The following is a 21,271-nucleotide window of genomic DNA, read 5'->3' as shown; positions in this document are numbered from 1 at the left end:
ATATATATATATATATATATATATATATATATATATATATATATATATACATACATACATATAATCAATGTTAAACGATGATCATCATCAACATTAAATAATGATGATGATGATATATATATATATATGATGAACTTTTGTCAGTTTCTGTCTAGCAAATCAACTCACAAGATATTGATTGGCTGACCAAGGCACCATGCAGTGGGGCTGGACCTGGAACCATGTAGTTGAGAAGGAAACTTCTTATAACCCGGTCATGTCTGCATCTAACATCTTTTTTTTAAATTTTCCCTTGTTTGCGTTAAACTGAACTTAAATAGATGTTACTATTTTCTATTTGTAGACATCTTCTTAAATAATTTTAAGACTCCTCATTTTAATCATAGTTTCAATAATTATTAGAAATTATATTCATTTGTTGAATCGTTTTGATACAATTTTTAAATTTTAAATTTAAGTTTGTCAAGCAAGTATAATATACATAATCCAGTTTTTCATATTTCAGAGTTTTTGGTAACATGGTGGGGTCATTTCTTGGTAAAGATATAGCTTATAATTCTTGAAGCTTGTGAACCGCATAGAGGTTTTTTAAGAATATGATTCTACATAAGTAGATGGTATGGCATATCTTGTACAACTGTAGACATTGTTTAACCGGTTACTTGTGTGGTATAAACCTGATAAATAAGACTGATTTGGTGTTAAATAACAAAAAAATTTGTTATTGATAATCAATGATTTTATATACCTATTTTCAAGCTCCACTATAATTCTGGTGATAAGACTCAAAATAAGTGAATGCTATGAGCAATAGTGGAGTGATGTGAGATTTGTGTGCTTTTCTTCTCCTGTCAACTTATCTCTACCCACAATATCTTAATTGTAAGATTAATAAACTGTATTAAAATTACATACAATGAATAAGTATACAAATAGCAAACTTGTTAATATATTTGTAGTAATGCACATGAATATGCATATAATAAAATATATGATCACTTTTTTTTAATAAATATAATTCTGTTCTCAGTCTAAGTTTTATGAGAGGATTTATGCTTTCAAAATGATATTTATTCCTTTCATTTGATCATTCATTAAACCTTCATCACACTGATTGATTGATGATTGATAAATTATTTTCTATGTAACTTCCAGGTGGTTGACAAATGGTATAAAACCAATGATAAGGACTCTTTGATAATGTCTCGACGTTTGATCAAAGAAGAAGGCCTTCTCTGTGGTAAGAATCAACATTAACCGTGAAATTTGTTTTAAAAGTCTTTTTCCTATGCTGCTTTGTGTTAGACATGGCTGTATGACTAAATCTGGTGGCTTTATCTCTTTTGCCTCATTTACAGAGGTTGTCCTCTGTTACTCCATCGCTTACGACGACAAGGGTTCCAGTTGATCCGATCAACGGAACAGACTGCTCGTGAAATTAACGTGCAAGTAGCTGAGCACTCCACAGACACGTGTACCCTTAACATAGTTCTTGGGGATATTCAGCATGACACAGTGTGACAAGGCTGACCCTTTGAATTACAGGCACAACAGAAACAGGAAGAGTGAGAGAAAGTTGTGGTGAAAGAGTACAGCAGGGTTCGCCACCACTCCCTGCCAGAGCCTCGTGGAGCTTTAGGTGTTTTCGCTCAATAAACACAACGCCTGGTCTGGGAATCGAAACCGCGATCCTATAACCACGAGTCCGCTGCTCTACTAACCACTGGGCCATTGCATCTCCACTGTCCTCTGTAATAGAGGCTTAAGCTGTAATATCATCTTTTTTATTGGATTCTTAGGGGGAGGAAGCAAAACCTCTAATGATGTACAGTTGCCTGATGGACATCAGAAGTATGTACAAAACTGTGATTATTGCACATAAGATAGATGTGGTATGGCTTTACAGTTTAGGGTTCAAAAATTATTTGGTGACCCTTAGTAATTGACCTGGAAGTTATAGCCATAATTCAGACATTGCATGGAGCCTTGATTGTTAAAATTCTATTTACCTCTCTCTGGGTATTGAATTCTTTTGTTGTCTTTTAGAAAGAATATGGGATTGTAAAGCTATCTTCTGCAAGAATTCTTAGAAAATTCTTGGCTTTCAAACTTCTCTAAACCATGCCAGTATAAACTTTTTCTTTACATTGCAAGTTAGTTATCTGTAATATCTCATGGTTTCTGTGTAACTCTTCTTCTTCTCAGCTAAATAGAACAAATATATAAATTCTGCCCAAAATATTGCCTTGTTTTTTGTTTTTCTTTCTCTTCCAATTGCTGCTGTTATAATATTCAATTAACAGACCTTAAACTTCGAAATCTTTAGCCCTCTATCTCTGCATTTAATATCTTAAATTCAGGAACTAGTATATCTATTTGCTCATTCACATCTCTTTCACTACTTTTCCATCTGTCTTCTACTTCCATTACTTTCATCAGTATCTTTTGTTTTAAACTCTTACCTTTCATATTTCTCTAACTCATTCCTCTTTTCTCTCTCTCTCTCTCTCTCTCTCTTTCTAATCCTAGGTGGCAGTTCAGGTACTGCTATGTCTGCTGCAATAAGAGCAATGAAAGAAGCTGGACTGAAAGAAGGACAACGCTGTGTTGTAATTTTGCCAGATTCTATTCGAAATTACATGTAAGTATTACATTTTAGAAAATTAATCTTACTTGCATTTTTTTTTTATCATATGTGAAAAGGGAAAAGAGACTTAGATGCACCTAATTTATAAAACATTGGTCCAAATTATACTGAAAAATGGATGTAAAATGATGATAAGCAGACCTCTCTAACCTTAGACAGGTAAGAGGGACTTCATCTCACTTGTGTTTTGTTTTGGCTTAGTTTTAATGGTTGGGTGTCCTTCCTAACACAAACCACTTAACTGGGTGATTTTTTTTCATGTCACCAACACTAGAGAGGCAACATACCTTCATCAATACTAAACAGTCCTCACAACCACACACTCTATAGTGTGCACTGGATGGGGCTTTTTATTTTTGTGATCTCAGCGCTATAGAGGTAGCCCTGTCCTCCTCTTGACTACAGTTGACTCTGCAGTCCCACTTCTCTGGTCATTCATCTATCTTTTTATAGAGTGAGAAGCATAAATGATGGAAGTATGCAGAGACATAGTTATTAGTAACTTAATGCAGTAAAGCATTCCTTGATGACCTGTTGTAGTTGACCATCTAAATGCGCAGGAACTATAATATAATCTTGTGTTTATCCTTATTTCTCACATACATGCAGGGTAAATCCCAGCTGTTTTCTCTTGAACCACATCTGCTTATTCCATTATTACAATCAATATGTATCCATAGTTACTGTTGTATGTTAATCAAAATAACATTGAGAATTATGGAAATATTATTTACAGAATTATTGTATAACAAAACAAGAAATAATACCAAAAAATTTCCATTTTCCTATTTTGCGATATATATATATACACATATACACACACATACACATACATACTCCTTTGTTTTGAATAGTAAGGTGTGGTTTGAGAGAAGTTTGTCAACTGTTTCTAGTAGGGTGAACAACCACATAAAGTCTTCCTCTTTGGCTTGCTCTAGATATTTGCGTATGTGTGTATAATTTTGTTGAAAGCTATGAGAGAAATGTAGAAATATATTGATGAGGATATAAGACAAAGTAGAGAAGTATGATGTCAAGAGACTGAATTTCATGGCAGAAATGATCAAGGACTGTAACAAATTGCAAGATGCACTGCTGGGAAAGATCTATCGACCTATTCAAACACAATATGTAAAAATAATGACACTACCAACGCTACCCTGTAAGGAAAAATTAACTTTGATTGGATTTAAATTCAGAATGTACCCATGGAAACTTTCTAATCATGCATATCATATCAATTATTGAATAACTAAATTTGGAATATAGGTGCAGGTAAGTCTGTATTAAGAAGTTTACTTTGCAACATTTCAGGTTCAGTTCAACTGTGTGGCACCTTGGGCAAGTGTCTTCTACTATAGCCTCAAGCTGACTAATGGCCAGTGAGTGAATTTGGTAAATGGAAACGGTGTGGAAGCCCATCATATATATATGATTCTAATATATTGAGCCCCCCCCCCCTCATATATATATACACACACACACACACACACACATATATATGTGTGTGCCTGAGGCTATAGCAGAACTCATAGCTTTCAACAAAAGTGCCACACAGTGGGACTGAACTAAGAACCATCATCATCGTTGTTGTTGTTGGGAAGTAAACATTTTACTACACAGCCATGACTGAAAGTTAATCAGTGAATTTAGACTAATTATTTAGCTGCACAATTGATATTTCTTTTTGATCTTCTAATGAATGAAAATACTTATGTACAAAACTTGTATTTTATTACTGACAAATCTTATCCTCTTTCTTCTGTAGGACCAAGTTTCTTAGTGATAATTGGATGAGTCAACGAAATTTCTTAGAATTTGATAAACAAGAACTGAATGATGACTGGTTAGTAATAAAATATGTTCAATTTCTCCTCGGAAATTCTTAATGACCCTGTGAAATGCGCGTGTGTGTGTGTCTAACTATTATATTGAGTGTTAAATGTGTGAGTGACTATTACATCAAATGTATGAATAATTGTTAAATCAAAACTGCGAGTAGATTGTATAATGTTGCTTGTTATAAAGTTTGCCTCTTTGGATGGTGACTTTTGTAACAAATGTAAATTAATCAGTGCTTGATATGTTTCTTTGTCAATTTATTTCAGGTGGTCAAACTTGCCTGTTACTTCATTAAAGCTAAATACTCCAACAATTATAACACCAAATACAGGTATACAACATACTCTTGAACTGCTAAACAAAAACAGCTTTGATCAAGTACCAGTTGTTGATGAGGAAGGGTAGGTATATGATGCAATGACATCCCTAATATATTAGGTCTAGTTATTTACCTATTACATTAGTGAGTGAGTGAGTCAGACACAGAGTTAACACTTGACCTCTTCATTTTCATCTTTGTTACATCCATTGTAGTCTTGACCTGTCCATTTTAAAAGTAGGTACACTTTATTGTAGGGTAGATTTGTGTCTTAACTGCATAACCCTGTTAAATTATAAGAGCTTCTTTGTAAAAAAATTTCTTTATTATTCAAATAGTAGCAATTCAACATCCACATAAAATGTTATTTGTTTTTTGTCTTGGAAATATTGTTAGCATCACTTAACAATATCTTAAGTTTAAACTTAATATGACAATATTAGTTTACACTGTTTCATTGATAGTATATGAAACTATACAAATCAGGTTTTGATTTATTTTATTTTATAGTCTTTTAGTTGAAAATGCTCACTAATAATTAAAAAAAATATATAACATTACATATAAGATGTAATTTCTAACAAACAAGATCTACTTTTTAAAAGTTTTTTTTTTTTTTTTTTTACTCTTAGAAAAATACTTGGAATGGTAACTGTTGCAAGTATGATGTCAAACATCACACACAACAAAGTGAAACTCTGTGACCCTGTTTCAAAAATACTGTATATGCAATACAAGCAGGTAAATCAGTTTTTGTTCATCATGAGTGAAACTTCAAATGACATCTTTCTGAATGATTTGTAATGATATTTTGTTGTTGTTGTTATTATTATTGTTATTTTTATTTTTGCTGCTTTAGATGCCAACAAGTGCTACACTTGGACAGTTATCTCATTTGCTTGACACAGACCAATTTGTTCTCATTCTTCATGATCAGCCACAACGTAAGTATGCATTAAGATTGAGTTGCGTCTTTTAAAATAGCCAAAATGTTTTTTATATGCTTAGCTGATAATTATCTTCATCTATTAACCAAATTGTATATATTTGTTGATGTCATCATCATCGTTTAATGTCTGCTTTCCATGCTAGCATGAGTTGGACGATTTGACTGAGGACTGGTGAACCAGATAGCTACACCAGGCTCCAATCTGATTTGGCAGAGTTTCTACAGCTGGATGCCCTTCTTAACGCCAACCACTCCGAGAGTGTAGTGGGTGCTTTTATGTGCCACCGGCACGAAGGCCAGTCAGGAGGTACTGGCAACGGCCACACTCGAAATTTTACGTGCCACCTGCACAGGAGCCAGTCCAGCGGTACTGGCAACGAACTAGCTCGAATGTCTTTTCACATGCCAGGAAGGCGACGTTGGTATTGGTCACGCTCAAATGGTGCTATTTACGTGCCACCGGCATGAAAGCCAGTAAACATTGGTTTTGTGTTTGAGCATAGAATTACGAACCTCCAATTGCAAATCAGCAAACCTTCAACAATTGTTTTTCAAGCAAAGTAATCTCTATTAGTTTTTTTGTCTTTCTTGCAATACCATTTCACTAGTAATTCTATTTCATTTTATTCTTAGTTCTACTAAATGTTTTTTTATTTATTAAAACACTGTTTCTAGTCTCATCTAAAGTATTTAGAATTCTTTTCTGGCTTGCCAGCCCTCAGTCAAACCATGCCAACATGGAAAGCAGACATTAAATGACAATGATGATGATGCAAATATGATTTGCATTACTTTCTGACTTACTCTCATATATTTATGACATATTTAGCTTCATCTCAGCACAAATCTCAAATGTTACCACTTATTGTTTAGTTTCCTTTGAGCAGACCTATGATGACCAAAACAATTTCTGTTGTTACAATTTCATCTTTATTTCTGGAGGCTGTATGTCCAAGATTGTCTAATGTGTCCTTTCTCTTTCCAAACACTAAAGTGTAATTTGAGGGAGATAGGGCTGCTATTAAGAGTAATCCAAATAACTGCAGAGCCAACATGATATTTTCTTGTAGGCTCAGCATGTTGCCAGCTAGGCCATTTCTTGGGATCTGACTAGTTAACTTTTTAATATAAATCATCTTTGATTTATTTTTTGAAACAGTCTTTTTAAATTCCTTTTAAGAATATCATTTGACTGCGGCCATGCTGGGGCACTGCCTTGAATTTTAGTCAACAAATCAATCCCAGTACTTATTATTTTTGTAAAGCCTGATACTTATTCTATTAGTCTTTTTTTCTGAACCGCTAAGTTATGAGGACATAAACACATCAACACTGGTTGTCAAACAATGGTGGAGGACAAACACCGACATATACAATGGGCTTCTTTCAGTTTCCATCTACCAAATCCACTCATAAGGTTTTGGTCGGCCCGAGGCTATAGTAGAAGACACTTGCCTATAGTATCACAGCCATGCCTGTGCCTCATTTATTTCAGGAAACAAAGAGGTCAATGTGAATAGCATATTACTAAGTTTTTTAATCAAATTAGACATACATACATTAAGTTGATTTTTAATTTTAAGACAATTCCTTTGTAAAAGTTACAAAGGTCTGTTATCTATAATTCCACCAGCATGCCTGAAGGTGTGGCTGTATGGTAAGAAGTTTGCTTCCCAATCACATGGTTTTAGATTCAGTCCCACTGCATGGCACCTTAGGCAAGTGTCTTCTATATGGTCCTCAGGCCAACCAAAGCCTTGTGAATGGATTTGGTAGACAGAAACTGAAAAAAGCCCAGTATGTGTTAGTTTCCTTATCTTAACATTGTGTGATAGCTGTGAATGAGTTTCACTGTGTCATGCAAGTGATGTCCTTCATGTCCAGTCATCCATGAAAATATGTCAGGTCCTCCTCATCATTCAACATCCATTTTCCATGCTGGCATTGGTCAGACAAAGAAAGTTGCCAACAGGCAGCTATGAGAATTAAATCCATACCAGCCAAGTGCTCTGCCAGTAAGCTAAACAGTCCCATGCAGAAATATTACCTTACTTGGAAACAGGTGAAGTTGACAAAAGAATGGGCATCCAGGCCATAAAAAATTCAGGTCAACAAATTCCGTCCAAACAATGCCAGCACGGAAAAGTGGACATTAAAACAACTATGAAAAAAACTTGGATATTTTTTTAAAATTGACATAATTGAAACACAAAAAATGATTTGGTGTTACTCTCTAATTCTTAGCATTTTGCCTCATAATTTTTACATTTCTTGATATTTTTCTCATTACAGGTGGTCATCTTCATGGTTCTGTCAAAACGAATATCTTTGGAATTGCTACTCGTCTGGACCTTCTTAATTTCTTGTCAAAAAAAGACACCCATGAAGTTAGCAATGGTGCAGAATAATAATCCTTCCATCTTGTTACCAATTTTTATCACATTATATTTCTAATGCTGCCAATTTTTATCACATGATATTTCTAATGGTATATATTTTTCTTACATGGTGCTGATCTTATATGTTGAATATTACAAAATGTTTTTCTTTTAACTTATTTTTTTCAATGGAATATGGTGCACATAATTTTGAATATTTTATAATTCATTTCCACTAAAGTTTATAATTATTTTAGCATAAATTTTTATTAGTTATCCTGTGCTGGTCATAGGTTTCATATAAAGTTCTTTATTCTTGCCTAAGAAGTATATAATTGATAAGCTATGCTTTAATAGGTGTATAAACTAACTTCTAAAAGAAGCCTCCAGTTCAAATAACATTTATTTATTTGTTATTCATTTAAATTTATCTGGAAATTTTGTGTTCTCTATATTAGGCTATGTTTCTTCTTCTAAAGCAGCAGGTTATGGACAGGTGTTACAAAATAATTCTGTAAGAGTTGCTACTTCATAATTATCATTATTGCTTCTAAATTCTGTTTAAAATATGCTTATTGTTTTAAGAGCTATCTTTTTTTATCTGAATTTAAAATTACATCAAGAAACAAAAGTCTGGGCATTTTGAAAATTTGGTACTTATGTCTAACAATACAAATTCCGTTGAATTATTATGTTAACAGAAAATATCTAAAGATTATGATTTGATGGTATTTTAAATAAACTATTTTTGATTATTTCTGAGAAAATCGTTTTAATTGCAATATCATTCTCACTACTACTACCACCAAGCAAATTCCATTACATTATATACTTAGATTTTGTTGTTGCAAGAATTTTAACTTCAGATTTGATAAATTCAAAAGTATCACATTACCTTGAACTCCCACCAACAAGAGAAAAATAGGAGGGGAGAAAAATTTACCTGCATTAGTCTGTAGAGGGATGGGTTTATTTTTTTTTTTCCTGTCAAGAAAGATCTAAAATATTTAGAAATTTCACTATTAATGACTATAAATCAAAGTTCAACTTTATTGGGATAGCATCAGTAGCAATACATGTTTTTCCATCACCAAATACTGATTCAGTTTTTACTTTGGAGTTACTGTCCTCCTAGATGGGCCAGAGGACCATTTCTCACTTTTAGATTTCATTTTTGGCATGGTTTCTAAGCCATGTGAGCATGGAAAACTGGAAGTTAAAACAATGGTGATGATGATTTTTTATCTAGAAATTCCAAGTCCAGTTGCAAGATGGTCTGGGAAAGAATTATCAGAAATTACATGCAGTACAAGAATATTTAAAGATGAAGTCTTTGACAATACAACAGTGCTTATATAAGATTGACAGAAAGGCATAATATTAAATCTATTTCAGTATTTCATTGGTTCTAATTTTATCAACTTCAAAAGAATGAAAGATTCTTAAACACTAATTGATTTCAATCTTCATCACAAGGCTACACATTCTGATAGAGATAATACAGTTCACTGCATCAGCTTCAGTAGTTATCTGGTACTTATTTAATTACTTCCAGGGAGTTGAAAGGCAAAGCTGACAAAGGCAGAATTTGAACTGAAATGGGAAAAGATGTAACTGTCTTATATAAAACGAAAATGATTCTAACAAAGCCACAAATCCTTTGTAGGGTGTGTACAGTCAATTAAATTGACTCCCAGAATCTGAATGGTTTTTATTTTATTAATTATGAGAGATTTCAAGGCAAAGCTGGAAGAATCTGAATTCAGTACAAATTGTCATCATCATTTAACATCCATTTTTCATGCAGGCATGAGTTGGACAGTTCTGACAGGATCCAATGAACCGCAGGGCTGCATCATGCTCCATGTCAGCTTTGGCCCAGGTTTCTGTAGCCCTTCCTAACACCAACCACTTCACAGTGTGTATGGGTGCTTTTTTCCATAGGTCAAAAATAAATATTGCAAGGTAATGTTTCAATTCTGCCAACGACCACCATACTACTAAGAAGCCTTTCTACTATAGGCACAAGGCCTGAAATTTTGGTGGGAGAGAGCTAGTTGATTATATCAACCCTGGTGCTCAGCTGGTACTTATTTTATTGACCCCAGAAAGGTAAAGTCAAAATGCCACTAAGCATTTTATCCAGTATATTAAAAATTCTGCCAACTCCCCATCGTCATCACCACCACCACCACTATAATGATAATTCTTTCTGTAAAAGGCACAAAGCCTGAAATATTTGGGGTGGAGACTAGACAATTACATTGACCCCAGTGTTTCACTGGTACTTAATTTATTGACACCCCCCCACGCAAAAAAAAAAAGGATGAAAGACAAAGTTGACGTTGGCAGAATTTGAACTTGGAATGTAAAGACAGATAAAATTCTGCGAAGCATTTTGCTTGGTTTGCTAACAATTTTGCCAGCTTGCTGCCTTAACATTAACATTGACATAATGCTGCAAACTTTGTAGGAGAGTATATTCAGTTTGTCTACTAGTAAATGATTGGTATTCATTTTATCAACCCCATGGAAAAATGAAAATGAAGTTGACTCACAATGTTTTGAAGAATAATTGTGAAAATTTGTTTATGTTGATCTTATTTGCTTTCCCATAGTTGCTTCACAGACACATATGAGCAATCTTGATCAGAATATTAAGTATTCAACAAAAAGTTCAGTAAAGAATCATCATTTGAAACTGTAGATTCTTTGTTCAAAAGTGCTTTCATTTCACATTTCACCTTCCAGGATGGTTGTTTTTTGGTCTTTTTGTGTTTTGAATTGCGTTGCTTTTCCGAACTTGAGAGAAAAAAAGAAAAAAGAATACATGTTATATTTGATGCCAAAATCTGACTAAAAAGCAAAATTTCAAGCCAAACATTTCAAATCCCAACTAAAACTTATAGTACATGTAATTAAACGAACAGTAGAGAGTTATTAAAGACATACAAAATAAAGTAGTTAAACCAGAGTAACTAATTGGAAATCACTGCTAGCCGCATGTTTTAGAACAATACCCACTATGAAATGCATGTTTAACAGAATTCATTCCATTGCAAGCTTTCAGACAGCCTCCCAATTCTTTCTTTACCCATATTTCTCCCACATATCAGCATATATTGACCCACAGACGATGAGGCTGGCATTGAGGTCCCCTATCAATTTCACCAACCTTGAAAGTCATGCAAAAGTCAGACATGCCCTACCTCTTATTAATTTAGAAGTAAAAAAATGACCAGTTATTTGAGTACTTGACTGGCACTTTATTTTATTAACTACAGAAGGATGAAAGGCAAAACTGATCTCAGCAGGATTTGAACTAAGAACATAAAGGACTGCATAGATACCAGATGGTATTTTGTTTGACATCTACTGAAAATGCCGAGTTATATCCAAAAACCTCACAGTATTAATGATTTCTTACTGTGGCACAAGTATATGCATAACGTAAGGTATGGTTGGTTAAATCAAACCCAGGGTGTGTCTCTAATATTTGTTATCCAATATATAAATGATTTCTAAAATTGGTGTAAGTTCACAAAACTGGGGAGAAGAGCGGTCAAATTAAATTAACCCCAGTGCTTGACTCACACCCATCTTATTCACTCTGAACTCAAGATGCAACAGACTGTAACAAAGAACCACAAAAATTGTGTCCATTACTCAACGAAATATGTCATTCCACAACCCAGCTTAATAATGGCTTCTGATACTGGTACAACACAAACTCGTATGGAAGAAGAGTAAAGTTATTTTAAATAATCCCCAGGATCAGTCTTGGCAGGATGAATGATAAATCAACATGCAAGATTTGAACTCATAACAAAATATTTACATTAAATACTATTTGTCCATTGTTATTTCTACCTTTTCTAATATAGACACTGTAGAGTTGATCTTATCATGGTGGGAAGGTTAAATGAGTGTCAGAGCTATGCCATCAAGAGTTCTTGGTAGGGCCATCCAAGGCAGACAGGTCTGACACCTGGCAGTGCTAGGGCCACAACCCAGCTAACAGGAGGGTAATGGTGAATTCCAGAATCTGGTGGCATTGGATCGCATCTGTGGCGAGTATGTCTAACATGACTACCACCTGCCATTGGTCATGTATGGTGACTTATAAATACTGACAAGAACTGTTTTTGCAGGCTGATCATCCCTTGAGACTCTTATGAACTCACAATAGGAGCTGGCTTAATCCCTCCTGGGTGAATGCCATTACAAGAATACTTGACTGGCATTTATCAATTCAAGAATGATTTAAAGGCAAAATAGGACTTGTGCTTTATCAATTCTACCAATCTACTTCTCTATTCTACTGCTACTAATAATAATCCTTTCTACTTAGCAGCATTTTGTCTGACATGTTAATGATTCTGCCAGCTTCCTGTCCCCAATCCTTTCTACTATAAGGATAAGGCCTGAAATTTTAGGGGAGGGGACAGTCAGTTACATTGACTCCAGTATTTGACTGACACTTTATTTTGATGTCCCCCCCCCCCCCAGGAAGATGATGAAAGGTAAAGTTGACCTCAGCAGAATTTGAACAAAGAATGTAAAGAGCCAGAACAAATACTGCAAGGCATTTTGTTCAACACTCCAACAATCCTGTTAATTCACCAACCTTTGAATTAAGGCACAAAGCCAGTAATTTTGAGGGGAGAAGATTAGTCAATGCCATTAACCCCAAGACTTTACAGGTACTTTATTTTACCATTTCTGGAAAAATGAAAGACAAAATTCCAAGGGAAGGAGTAAAGGGATGGAGAAGTTGATTAGATTGACCCTATTGTTCAAGTAATACTTATTTTATTGACCACAAAGGGATGAAAGTCAAAGTCGACCTCAGCAGAATTTGAACTCAGAATCTAAAGACAAAATGCTACTAAACATTTTGCCCAGTGTGCTAACAATTCTGTCAGCTCACCATCTTACTAATAACAACAACAACAACTGTTTCAAATGTAGCATAAGGCCTGAAACTTGAAGGGTGGGGAATAGTTGATTATATCAATACTAATACCTATTGGTACTTTATCAAATCCCCCTACCGAATAAACACACAAAACTTCCTTTTAAGTCTCACCTTACTGAAGATGCTTTCTTTTTCTTAGATTTCATTTCTGACATAATTTCCAATACTAGCTGTTGCTTTTTCAACTTAGAATCTTCTGCAAAAATTAACAAAAGAAAAAAAAGGCACATACATATAAATATTCACCTAAATATACATACACAAGATACATGCATAAACATATTCACACTTTAAGTATTCATCACACACCCTAAATATCTTCATAATCATCATCGTTTAATATACACCTTCCATACTAGCATGGGTGGGACAGTTTCTCAAAAGCCGGCCAAGCAGAAACCTGCACCAGATTCTGTGACTGTTTTGGCAGGATTTTTACAGCTGGATGCCCTTCCTAAAACCAACCACTCAGCAGAGTGGACTCAGTGCTTTCTACATGGTATTAGCACAATAAATAGTCAAGTGTTAAAAAGACAAGAAGCTCTAATGACTTCAGTGGAGTGTGATGGACATTTTGATAGTGATGCCTTCGCAGGGATATTCACAACAAAGTGACATAGCTACAACAGGAAATTGAGAATAGTTCATGAATTCAATTAGCATCTTAGTTCATAATGGGTTGTCAGCCTAGCATTGAAAATGGAAGTTCTCTAGATTGTAGAGAAGTGGAGCAAAAATGGTTTGCTGGATATGCCAGGCTGTCTTGTCTGAAAAGCTGAGCACAAAAAAATGAAGAGGGTGACAGGACATTGCTTCTCAATCATGTGGTTTTGTATTCAGTCCCAGTGAGTAATACTTTGGGTAAGTGTCTTCTGCTATAACCATGTAAGTGGATTTCATAGATGGAAACTGAAAGAAGCTAGTCATGTATGTGTGTGTAAGTATTGTCTCCCCCATCTTAATATTATGTGATAGTTGTAAACAAATGTCACAATCATTTAAGAAGTGTCATCTGTTTCCAATCTTCCATGAAAACAACATCTGGTTATGAGGAAATATTATCTTGCAGGGAAACAAGTGAGAGTTAGTGACAGGAAAGGCATCAGCTGTAGAAAATCCATCTCAATGAATTCCATCTGATCCATGCAAGCATGAAAAAAAAAGTGTATCATAAAACAATTAATAGGAAGGGAAATAATTCGCTCTGGCCCAAAGTATTTCACTGTGCAAGAATGGATGAAAACAGTAAAAAAAAAAACTCACCCACAGAATTGTCAGTGCTGTTTGAAGGAGTAGTCCATTTAATAGGTAACCGTTTCTTTCCTTTGTAACTTTTTTTGGTATGACACACTTGACATGTAAGGACCTTCAGGTAATGGAAACATATGTGTATTGATATACATAAAATAAATATAACACACAAATACATGCTATAGAAGAAGAAAGGTAAAATATTTGGAACAGTGCAGATGTTACATACACAATATTATCATCGTTTGACGCCTGCCTTTCATGCTGGCATGAGTTGGACGGTTATATGTGTGTGTGTGTGTGTGTATATATATATATATGTTTCTACAGTTGGATACCTTTCCTAATGCCAACAACTTTACAGTGTGTTTGGTGCTTTTCACTTGGGGTCAGCACTTATTACCATATAAAAATGCTTGTTAAGTAAAAGAAGACAAAAGAAACAATAAACTCACCAATTTATTTCTTCCATTCAGATAGTGAAGTGCTAGAGATTGTTGACATGCCTTTAGTGAATCAGGATCCTTCTTGTATCGTTTCACCAACGACTTTATATGCTTATTCAGGGTTAATTTGGGTGAAAGTCTTACTTTTAAGTTATTTGGAAAGTAATAAGTACCACAGGTCTGGCACCAACATTTGTTTTCTGCAAAAGACATTATATAATATATATATATATCATTCAACTATCTGCTGGATGAATTTAGATGAAACTTTCAGGGATGTTTGGCTTTGTGACTGGCACAAATTGATTAGATTTTGGGATCGATCCAGTACCAGACAAGAATTCTGGATTATTTGTTATATTTACTATCAAGTTTTTCTCTGATTATCTCTCTTGAAAGCACGTTCATAGTTTCCATTTACGTTATGGCAGCATTGCTGTTTCCAAAGTTTTATTTTCCATTCTCTATTATTAATTTTACTCACATCTCTATCTTAGTAGAAACTGATAGATAAAGAAATCAAACTACATAAACAAATGGCAGCAAAACCATTCAGAAATTAAATAACACTAACATATTCAGTAACAATAATATATTTAATATACCCTGGACAATTTTTAGTTTACCAATTTTGAATATATTGCTCCTGTTTCAAACCTCTTACCTACTTGACAATTGCATTTCTAGCTCTGCCTTGAAGGAAACTTTACTTCTTGGACTCACGTTTTTGTGGGCAATGATGTTATTAAACCTCTGTTAACAGCACTGTATGCAGGTTCTTTTCATTTTCTTTCATGCACAGATAAATTTTTCACTATAGACCTTAATGGTCATAAGGACACTGTATCAGTGGATAAACTAAAAAAAAGGCTTTCAAAGAGAAACTGTCCCTGTTCCCACTGCAGACAACATACACACACACACAAACACATTACAAACACGGCCTGCACACCCACCTTCATATTCCATGACTACCATTGGGATCAATCAGGTACCAGACAAGGATTATGGATTATTTTTCTGTTTATCTTACTTAATTTTTGAGAGCAGTTGGGTTCATTTTTAGTATTCTTGTTTGTGAGAGCAGTCGAGTTTATTTCAGATATTCTCATTTTAAAAATCATCTCCGGCTGATTGTTGATCGGATGGTGTTGCCTTGGTGGAGGTTTGCGCTCTCTGAGAGCTCTTATTATTGTTTTTTAGTTTTGTCTGTCAAAGTTATTTTGTCACACATTCTGAGACCTCTTCAGTGACTCTCTATCACAGAATGTGTGATGAAAAAAATGACAGACAAATAAACTAAAAATAAGAAAATACTAATAAAACAAAAGTGAATTGGCAAAAGATGACCATCCCCAAATATAACAGTATATATATATATGTGTGTGTGTATATATATATATATATATATATATATATATATACACACACACACATATATAAGGATGCATAGTCTAGTGGTTAGTGTGTTGCACTCATGATCCCAGGAACATAGTTTCAATTCCTAGACTAAGTGGTGCATTGTGTTCTTGAGCAAAAACACTTCAGCTCATGTTGCTCTGCAATCACTTCAACACCTGATGTGTGGCACTTGTTCAGGCAATGTTGATTTGATGGAGGAAGTGGGGCAAGCTAGAGGTAGTAGATTGCTTCTGTTATCTAGATGACCAAATTAGTAGCAGAGGTGGATGCTCCGAGAGCATAGCTGTGAGAATAAGATCAGGCTGGGCAAAGTTCAGAGAGCTCCTACCTCTTCTGGCAACAAAGGCCTCTCTCTCAGAGTGAAAGACAGATTGTATGATGCCTGTGCATGTACAGCTATGCTACATGGCAGTGAAACACGGGCTGTGATAGCTAAGGACATATGTAGGCTTGAAGCCAGTATGCTTCACTAGATGTACAATGTAAGTGTGGTATGTTTGACAGAGTGTTAGTATCTTGAAAGAAAAATTAGGCATAAGAGGTGTCAGATGTGGTGTGCAAGAGAGACAACTGTGCTAGTATGAAACAAATCATTTGTGCCAGTCGTTTGGTAAAAGCTGAATGCTCATACATTATCTTCAATGGGAAAGCCCATCATACATGCATACATATTTACATATGTATATATATATATATATATATATATATATATATATATATATATATATATATATATGCTTTAAGCTGATAAAATTCTAATGATTCTGCCAGATCACCACTTTAATAATAATAATAATGATAATTTCAAACTTTGGCACAAGACCAGCATGTTTGAGGGGAGTGGGTAAGTAAATTACATCGACCCCAAAATTCATCTGGTATATATTTTATCAACCCCAAAAAAGATGAAAGGCAAAGTCAACCTTGGTGGAATTTAAACTCAAAACATGAAGACAGACAAAACGCCACTAAGCATTTTGACCGGCATGCCAACAATTCTGCCACCTCACCCCCTTAATAATAATAATAATAATAATCCTTTCTACTCATAGGCACAAGGCCTGAAATTTTATGGGAGGAGACTAGTTGATTACATCACCTCCAGTGTTTCACTGGTACTTAACTTATCGACCTTGGATTTGATTCAGAACGTAGCGGCAGACAAAATACAGCTAAGCATTTTGCCTGGCGTGTTAACAATTCTGCCAGTTTGCCACCTTAATAGCAATAATAATGATAATGATGGTTTCACATTTTCCCACAAGGGCAACAATTTTGGGGAATGGAATGAGTTGATTGCATCAACCCCAGTGTTCAACTGGTACTTATTTTATTGACCCTGAAAGACTGAAAGGTAAAATCGATGGAATTTGAACTCAGAATGTAACGATGGGCAAAATACTGCTAAGGATTTCATCTAGTGTGCTAACAATTCTGCTACCTCGCTACCTTAATAATAATAATAATTTCTACTAAAAGCACAGGACCTGAAATTCGTGGAGAGGGGACTAGTCAATTACATTGATCCCAGTGTTTCACTGGTACTTAATTTAACCACTCTGAAAGGATGAAAGGCAAAGTTGACCTCAGCAGAATTTGAACTCAGAACATAGCGACAGGCGAAATACCGCTAAGCATTTCATCTGGTGTGTTAATGATTCTGCCAGCTCACCGCCTTAATAATAACACAACAGCGGCTTTCCATTGATATTTCTAAAATTTCATAACAAGCAGTCAATGCTGAGTTAAGCATGAATGTGACCCCAGAGAATAGAGGATGGGTTTTCATGTACATTAGTTATCAAGAATTAATATATTCCTGGATACACTGTGATAAAGTAAATAATAATAGTGATAATTATTTCAATAAACAAACAAGTGAAATAATATTTCTATATTTAAAAGTAAATAAACTTACCTTCATCTGATTTATTCTTTAAAGCCTTGAACCTGAAGAAGATAGAAAGGAAACAATTAAGCCATAGCCTCAGGCTGTCTAAAGACTTGTGAGTGGATCTGGAAGACAGAAACTGAAAGAGGCCAGTCATATATCATCACCATCATTTAAGGTCTGTTTTTCCATGCTGGCATGGGTTGGACAGTTTGACAGGATCTGACCAGGCTCCATGTCTGGTTTGGCATAGTTTCTACAGCTTGATGCCCTCACTAATGCCAACCAATTCACAGAGTGTACTGGGTGCTTTTATATGGCACCAGCACACATGAGCCCACAAGATTAAGAATGTTCAGCTGGAGAGGGCTGCAAAGCACAAGCCTGTATGCAAGGACAACCATGCCTTTACTTAGCTTGGTAAGTCCTCTCAAGCACAGTAAACAGCCAGAAGTTTCAATCCTCTGTCATCTGCTCTGTGAGTCTCGACATTTGTAGGTATATAAATATATATAATTTAATAAGTAAATACACTAAAAAGAACTAAATTAACTAATCTAATCGAAGTTATGGTTTAAACTAAAATGTTAAACTTTATGTGAATTCGTGTGTTGAAAGAAATACAATTGAAATACTATAACACGAACAATAACAATAAAGGACCGAACCAGTGCATGTGTTTATTATTACCGGCATAATGCTCTTCCCAAGGTTCAATAGTATATATATACATACACACACATATATATTCATATTAATTGGAGTGTGCACCATTATATATCCATTACAGCTGATCTTACAAATCGGTTTTGCACTAGGCATTCTCCTCAAACAATAGAGAGCAGTCGCCATATTTTATTCCATAACTGCCATCTCTGAAGAGTGCAGGGTTACATAATCAGACTGTTACCTGACACTGTTGAATGCCTAGTGTGAAACCAATTAAGATCAGTTATAATGGATATATAATACAATTACACTTCAATTAATATACTCACTTTTTTGACAGATATAAGAGTGCATATTTTTTCCTAAATTATGGATTCTTAGCTTGCTTACACACAAGCATATGTGTCTTTGTGTTTGTCCACCACCACATCTTGACAATGTGTTGATTAGTTTACATTTCAGTAACTTAGCAATTCGGAAAAAGAGAAGATAGAATAAGTTCCAGGCTTATACAAATAAGTACTGGGGTCGATTCGTTTGAGGGAAATCTATAGAGCTGCATAATTAAAGGAACGAGATGAGAATGTATTGCTTGTACAGTGGGAGAGGTTAAAGTAACGAATGCTTACATGAAATATCTTGACAGTTCGGGTGACAAAGCAAGGTAATTCTGTGCTAGAGTTGAATATCTTTTAAACTGGTCCATTATGCAGAATATCTTAATTCTCACCAGCCTCTTGTTGTTCTTCTCTGGTTTCCTTTTCTTCAGTTTCACTCGTGTCTTGTTGGTTATTCAATTTCTTACAGTCACTTTATATATTGGTTTCACAAACATATTTCTGGTAACAGGAAGAATGTATGCGAAGTCTCTGAGTAAATGAACGAAGGGCTAATTTCATCGCGACATATTCTGAAATCGAAATGTAAAGGAACGAAGCCGAGTATTTATAATGAAGACATTTAGTCCGAAGCTCTACTATTTTTAACTTTCTGTTATTGCTTCATGTGGTAACATGCTCCATGAATAAAAGATCTGAATATAGAATGGTAGAGATTTGTGTTCAGGTGACGTATCTGGTTGGTACAGAAGTTTCAAATAACAAATTAATTATTTAAATGAAATTCATCACATAAGCTAATTCAATTATTAAACCCAGTGAATAATATAGTATCTATAATTTGTCGTTGAATTTCAGTACACAGCTGTGTCAACCAGAAACTTCGCCGTATTTAAAGCATGTGGTAAATTCTTTTTAATCACTTCCGACCATAATACCGGATGTTAATCGATGGGAGATAACTCTAAACATTTTGCTCTAATTTTCTTCCCCCTCATTTTCTGTTTTTATTCCTCTCTTACTATACTTCTCTCTATCTCTTTATCTCGTAACTTATTTTCTCTGTCTTCTGTTAAAACTGAATTAGATTACTGTTAATAAAGGTTGTTGTAGTAGGAACAGAATAGGCGCGAAATTTGTGAACCAGAGGTTGTAGCATGTCAGTGAATGAGCCTTCATCCAAAAGAAGAGCATTCAACTAATTGGATGATGTTCTTTTGAATGAAATCTATAATGCTTATGTGTGTAGTAGTCGTAGCATCATCTCATGTGTGGTGACAATAATTTATTGTAGATCTTACTTAGGCTTTATAGAAATTGTGCAATTGATCAGAAACGAAGGATTTCCCGTCCTTAAAAGGAAAGGTAAGTCATTGGGATGCAATTTTAGTGATATATTAAATGCTGAATATCCAAGAAAGACCATTAAAACTTCAAGACCTGAGACTGAAGCAGCCACGGGAATTTAGTTCAACTCTAGAGTGGCTGAGATACGAGATTGTCTCCTTTGTGTCCTTCAAGTGAAACTAAGTTTTTATTGGAAGTCGTTTTCGTGTTAGGAGCTCATGAAACAGTAAATATTTGGTGCGAGCTATCAAGGTTCCATGTAGAAAACAACTATGCGAAGAGAGAGGAGAAATAAAGTGGTAGGCGATCTTTCGTTTTGGCTTGCAGAACCGTCATCTAAGTTCGTTAATTTCCATAATGTTTTTTTTTATTTATTTACTTTTGTTTTAAAGTGAAAGAGAGGAGAAAGTGAAAGATGTGTGTACATGTATATGAAATGGACGTGTGTGTGTGTGTGAGAGAGAGAGAGAGAGAGAGAGAGAGAGAGAGAGAGGAAGAGAGAGAAAGAAAGTGAGTGAAGGGGGGTGTTGTCATGTATACGTACATACATCAATACATATGCATGCAACTTTTTTGTATGTACATGTGCTTGTGTCGTGAGAGAGAGAAAGAGAGTGTGTGTGTGAGTGAACGTATGTTCAAGTGGCACTCTCCCTCTCTTTCTTTCTCACACATACACACGTCCATTTCATATACACTTTCATACATCTTTCAGTTTCTCCTCTCTTTTACTTTAAAACTAGAGTAAATAAATAAATAAAAATTACGGAAATTAACGAACAAAGCAGCTGACG

General features: G+C 34.8%; 2 protein-coding genes across 2 annotated transcripts in view; one reads left to right on the top strand and one right to left on the bottom strand.

Annotated features, from left to right (window-relative positions):
- LOC106872868 (cystathionine beta-synthase) overlaps positions 1-8,890 on the top strand; it is a 40,832-nt gene extending 31,942 nt beyond the window's left edge. The window contains exons 10-16 of the mRNA XM_014920006.2: positions 1,156-1,240; positions 2,530-2,641; positions 4,416-4,493; positions 4,756-4,890; positions 5,441-5,549; positions 5,668-5,752; positions 8,050-8,890. Of these exons, the coding sequence (XP_014775492.1) occupies positions 1,156-1,240; positions 2,530-2,641; positions 4,416-4,493; positions 4,756-4,890; positions 5,441-5,549; positions 5,668-5,752; positions 8,050-8,165 (720 nt within the window). The 3' untranslated portion in view covers positions 8,166-8,890. The remainder of the gene's footprint in view (positions 1-1,155; positions 1,241-2,529; positions 2,642-4,415; positions 4,494-4,755; positions 4,891-5,440; positions 5,550-5,667; positions 5,753-8,049) is intronic.
- Positions 8,891-9,161: 271 nt separating this feature from the next.
- LOC106872867 (uncharacterized) lies at positions 9,162-20,083 on the bottom strand. Its single transcript, XM_014920005.2, has 6 exons — positions 19,422-20,083; positions 18,151-18,182; positions 14,820-15,010; positions 14,377-14,479; positions 13,225-13,309; positions 9,162-10,937 (listed from the first exon to the last, which is right to left on the bottom strand). Exons 1-6 carry the CDS (start codon positions 19,496-19,498, stop codon positions 10,793-10,795), a joined length of 633 nt encoding a protein of 210 aa, XP_014775491.1. The 5' UTR covers positions 19,499-20,083; the 3' UTR covers positions 9,162-10,792.
- Positions 20,084-21,271: the final 1,188 nt, after the last annotated feature.

Source organism: Octopus bimaculoides, chromosome 5 (assembly GCF_001194135.2).
Source record: "Octopus bimaculoides isolate UCB-OBI-ISO-001 chromosome 5, ASM119413v2, whole genome shotgun sequence".
NCBI classification, from domain to species: Eukaryota; Metazoa; Mollusca; class Cephalopoda; order Octopoda; family Octopodidae; genus Octopus; species Octopus bimaculoides.
The sequence above is the reverse complement of the archived record's forward strand: the minus strand, read 5'-3'. Positions and strand labels throughout refer to the sequence as shown.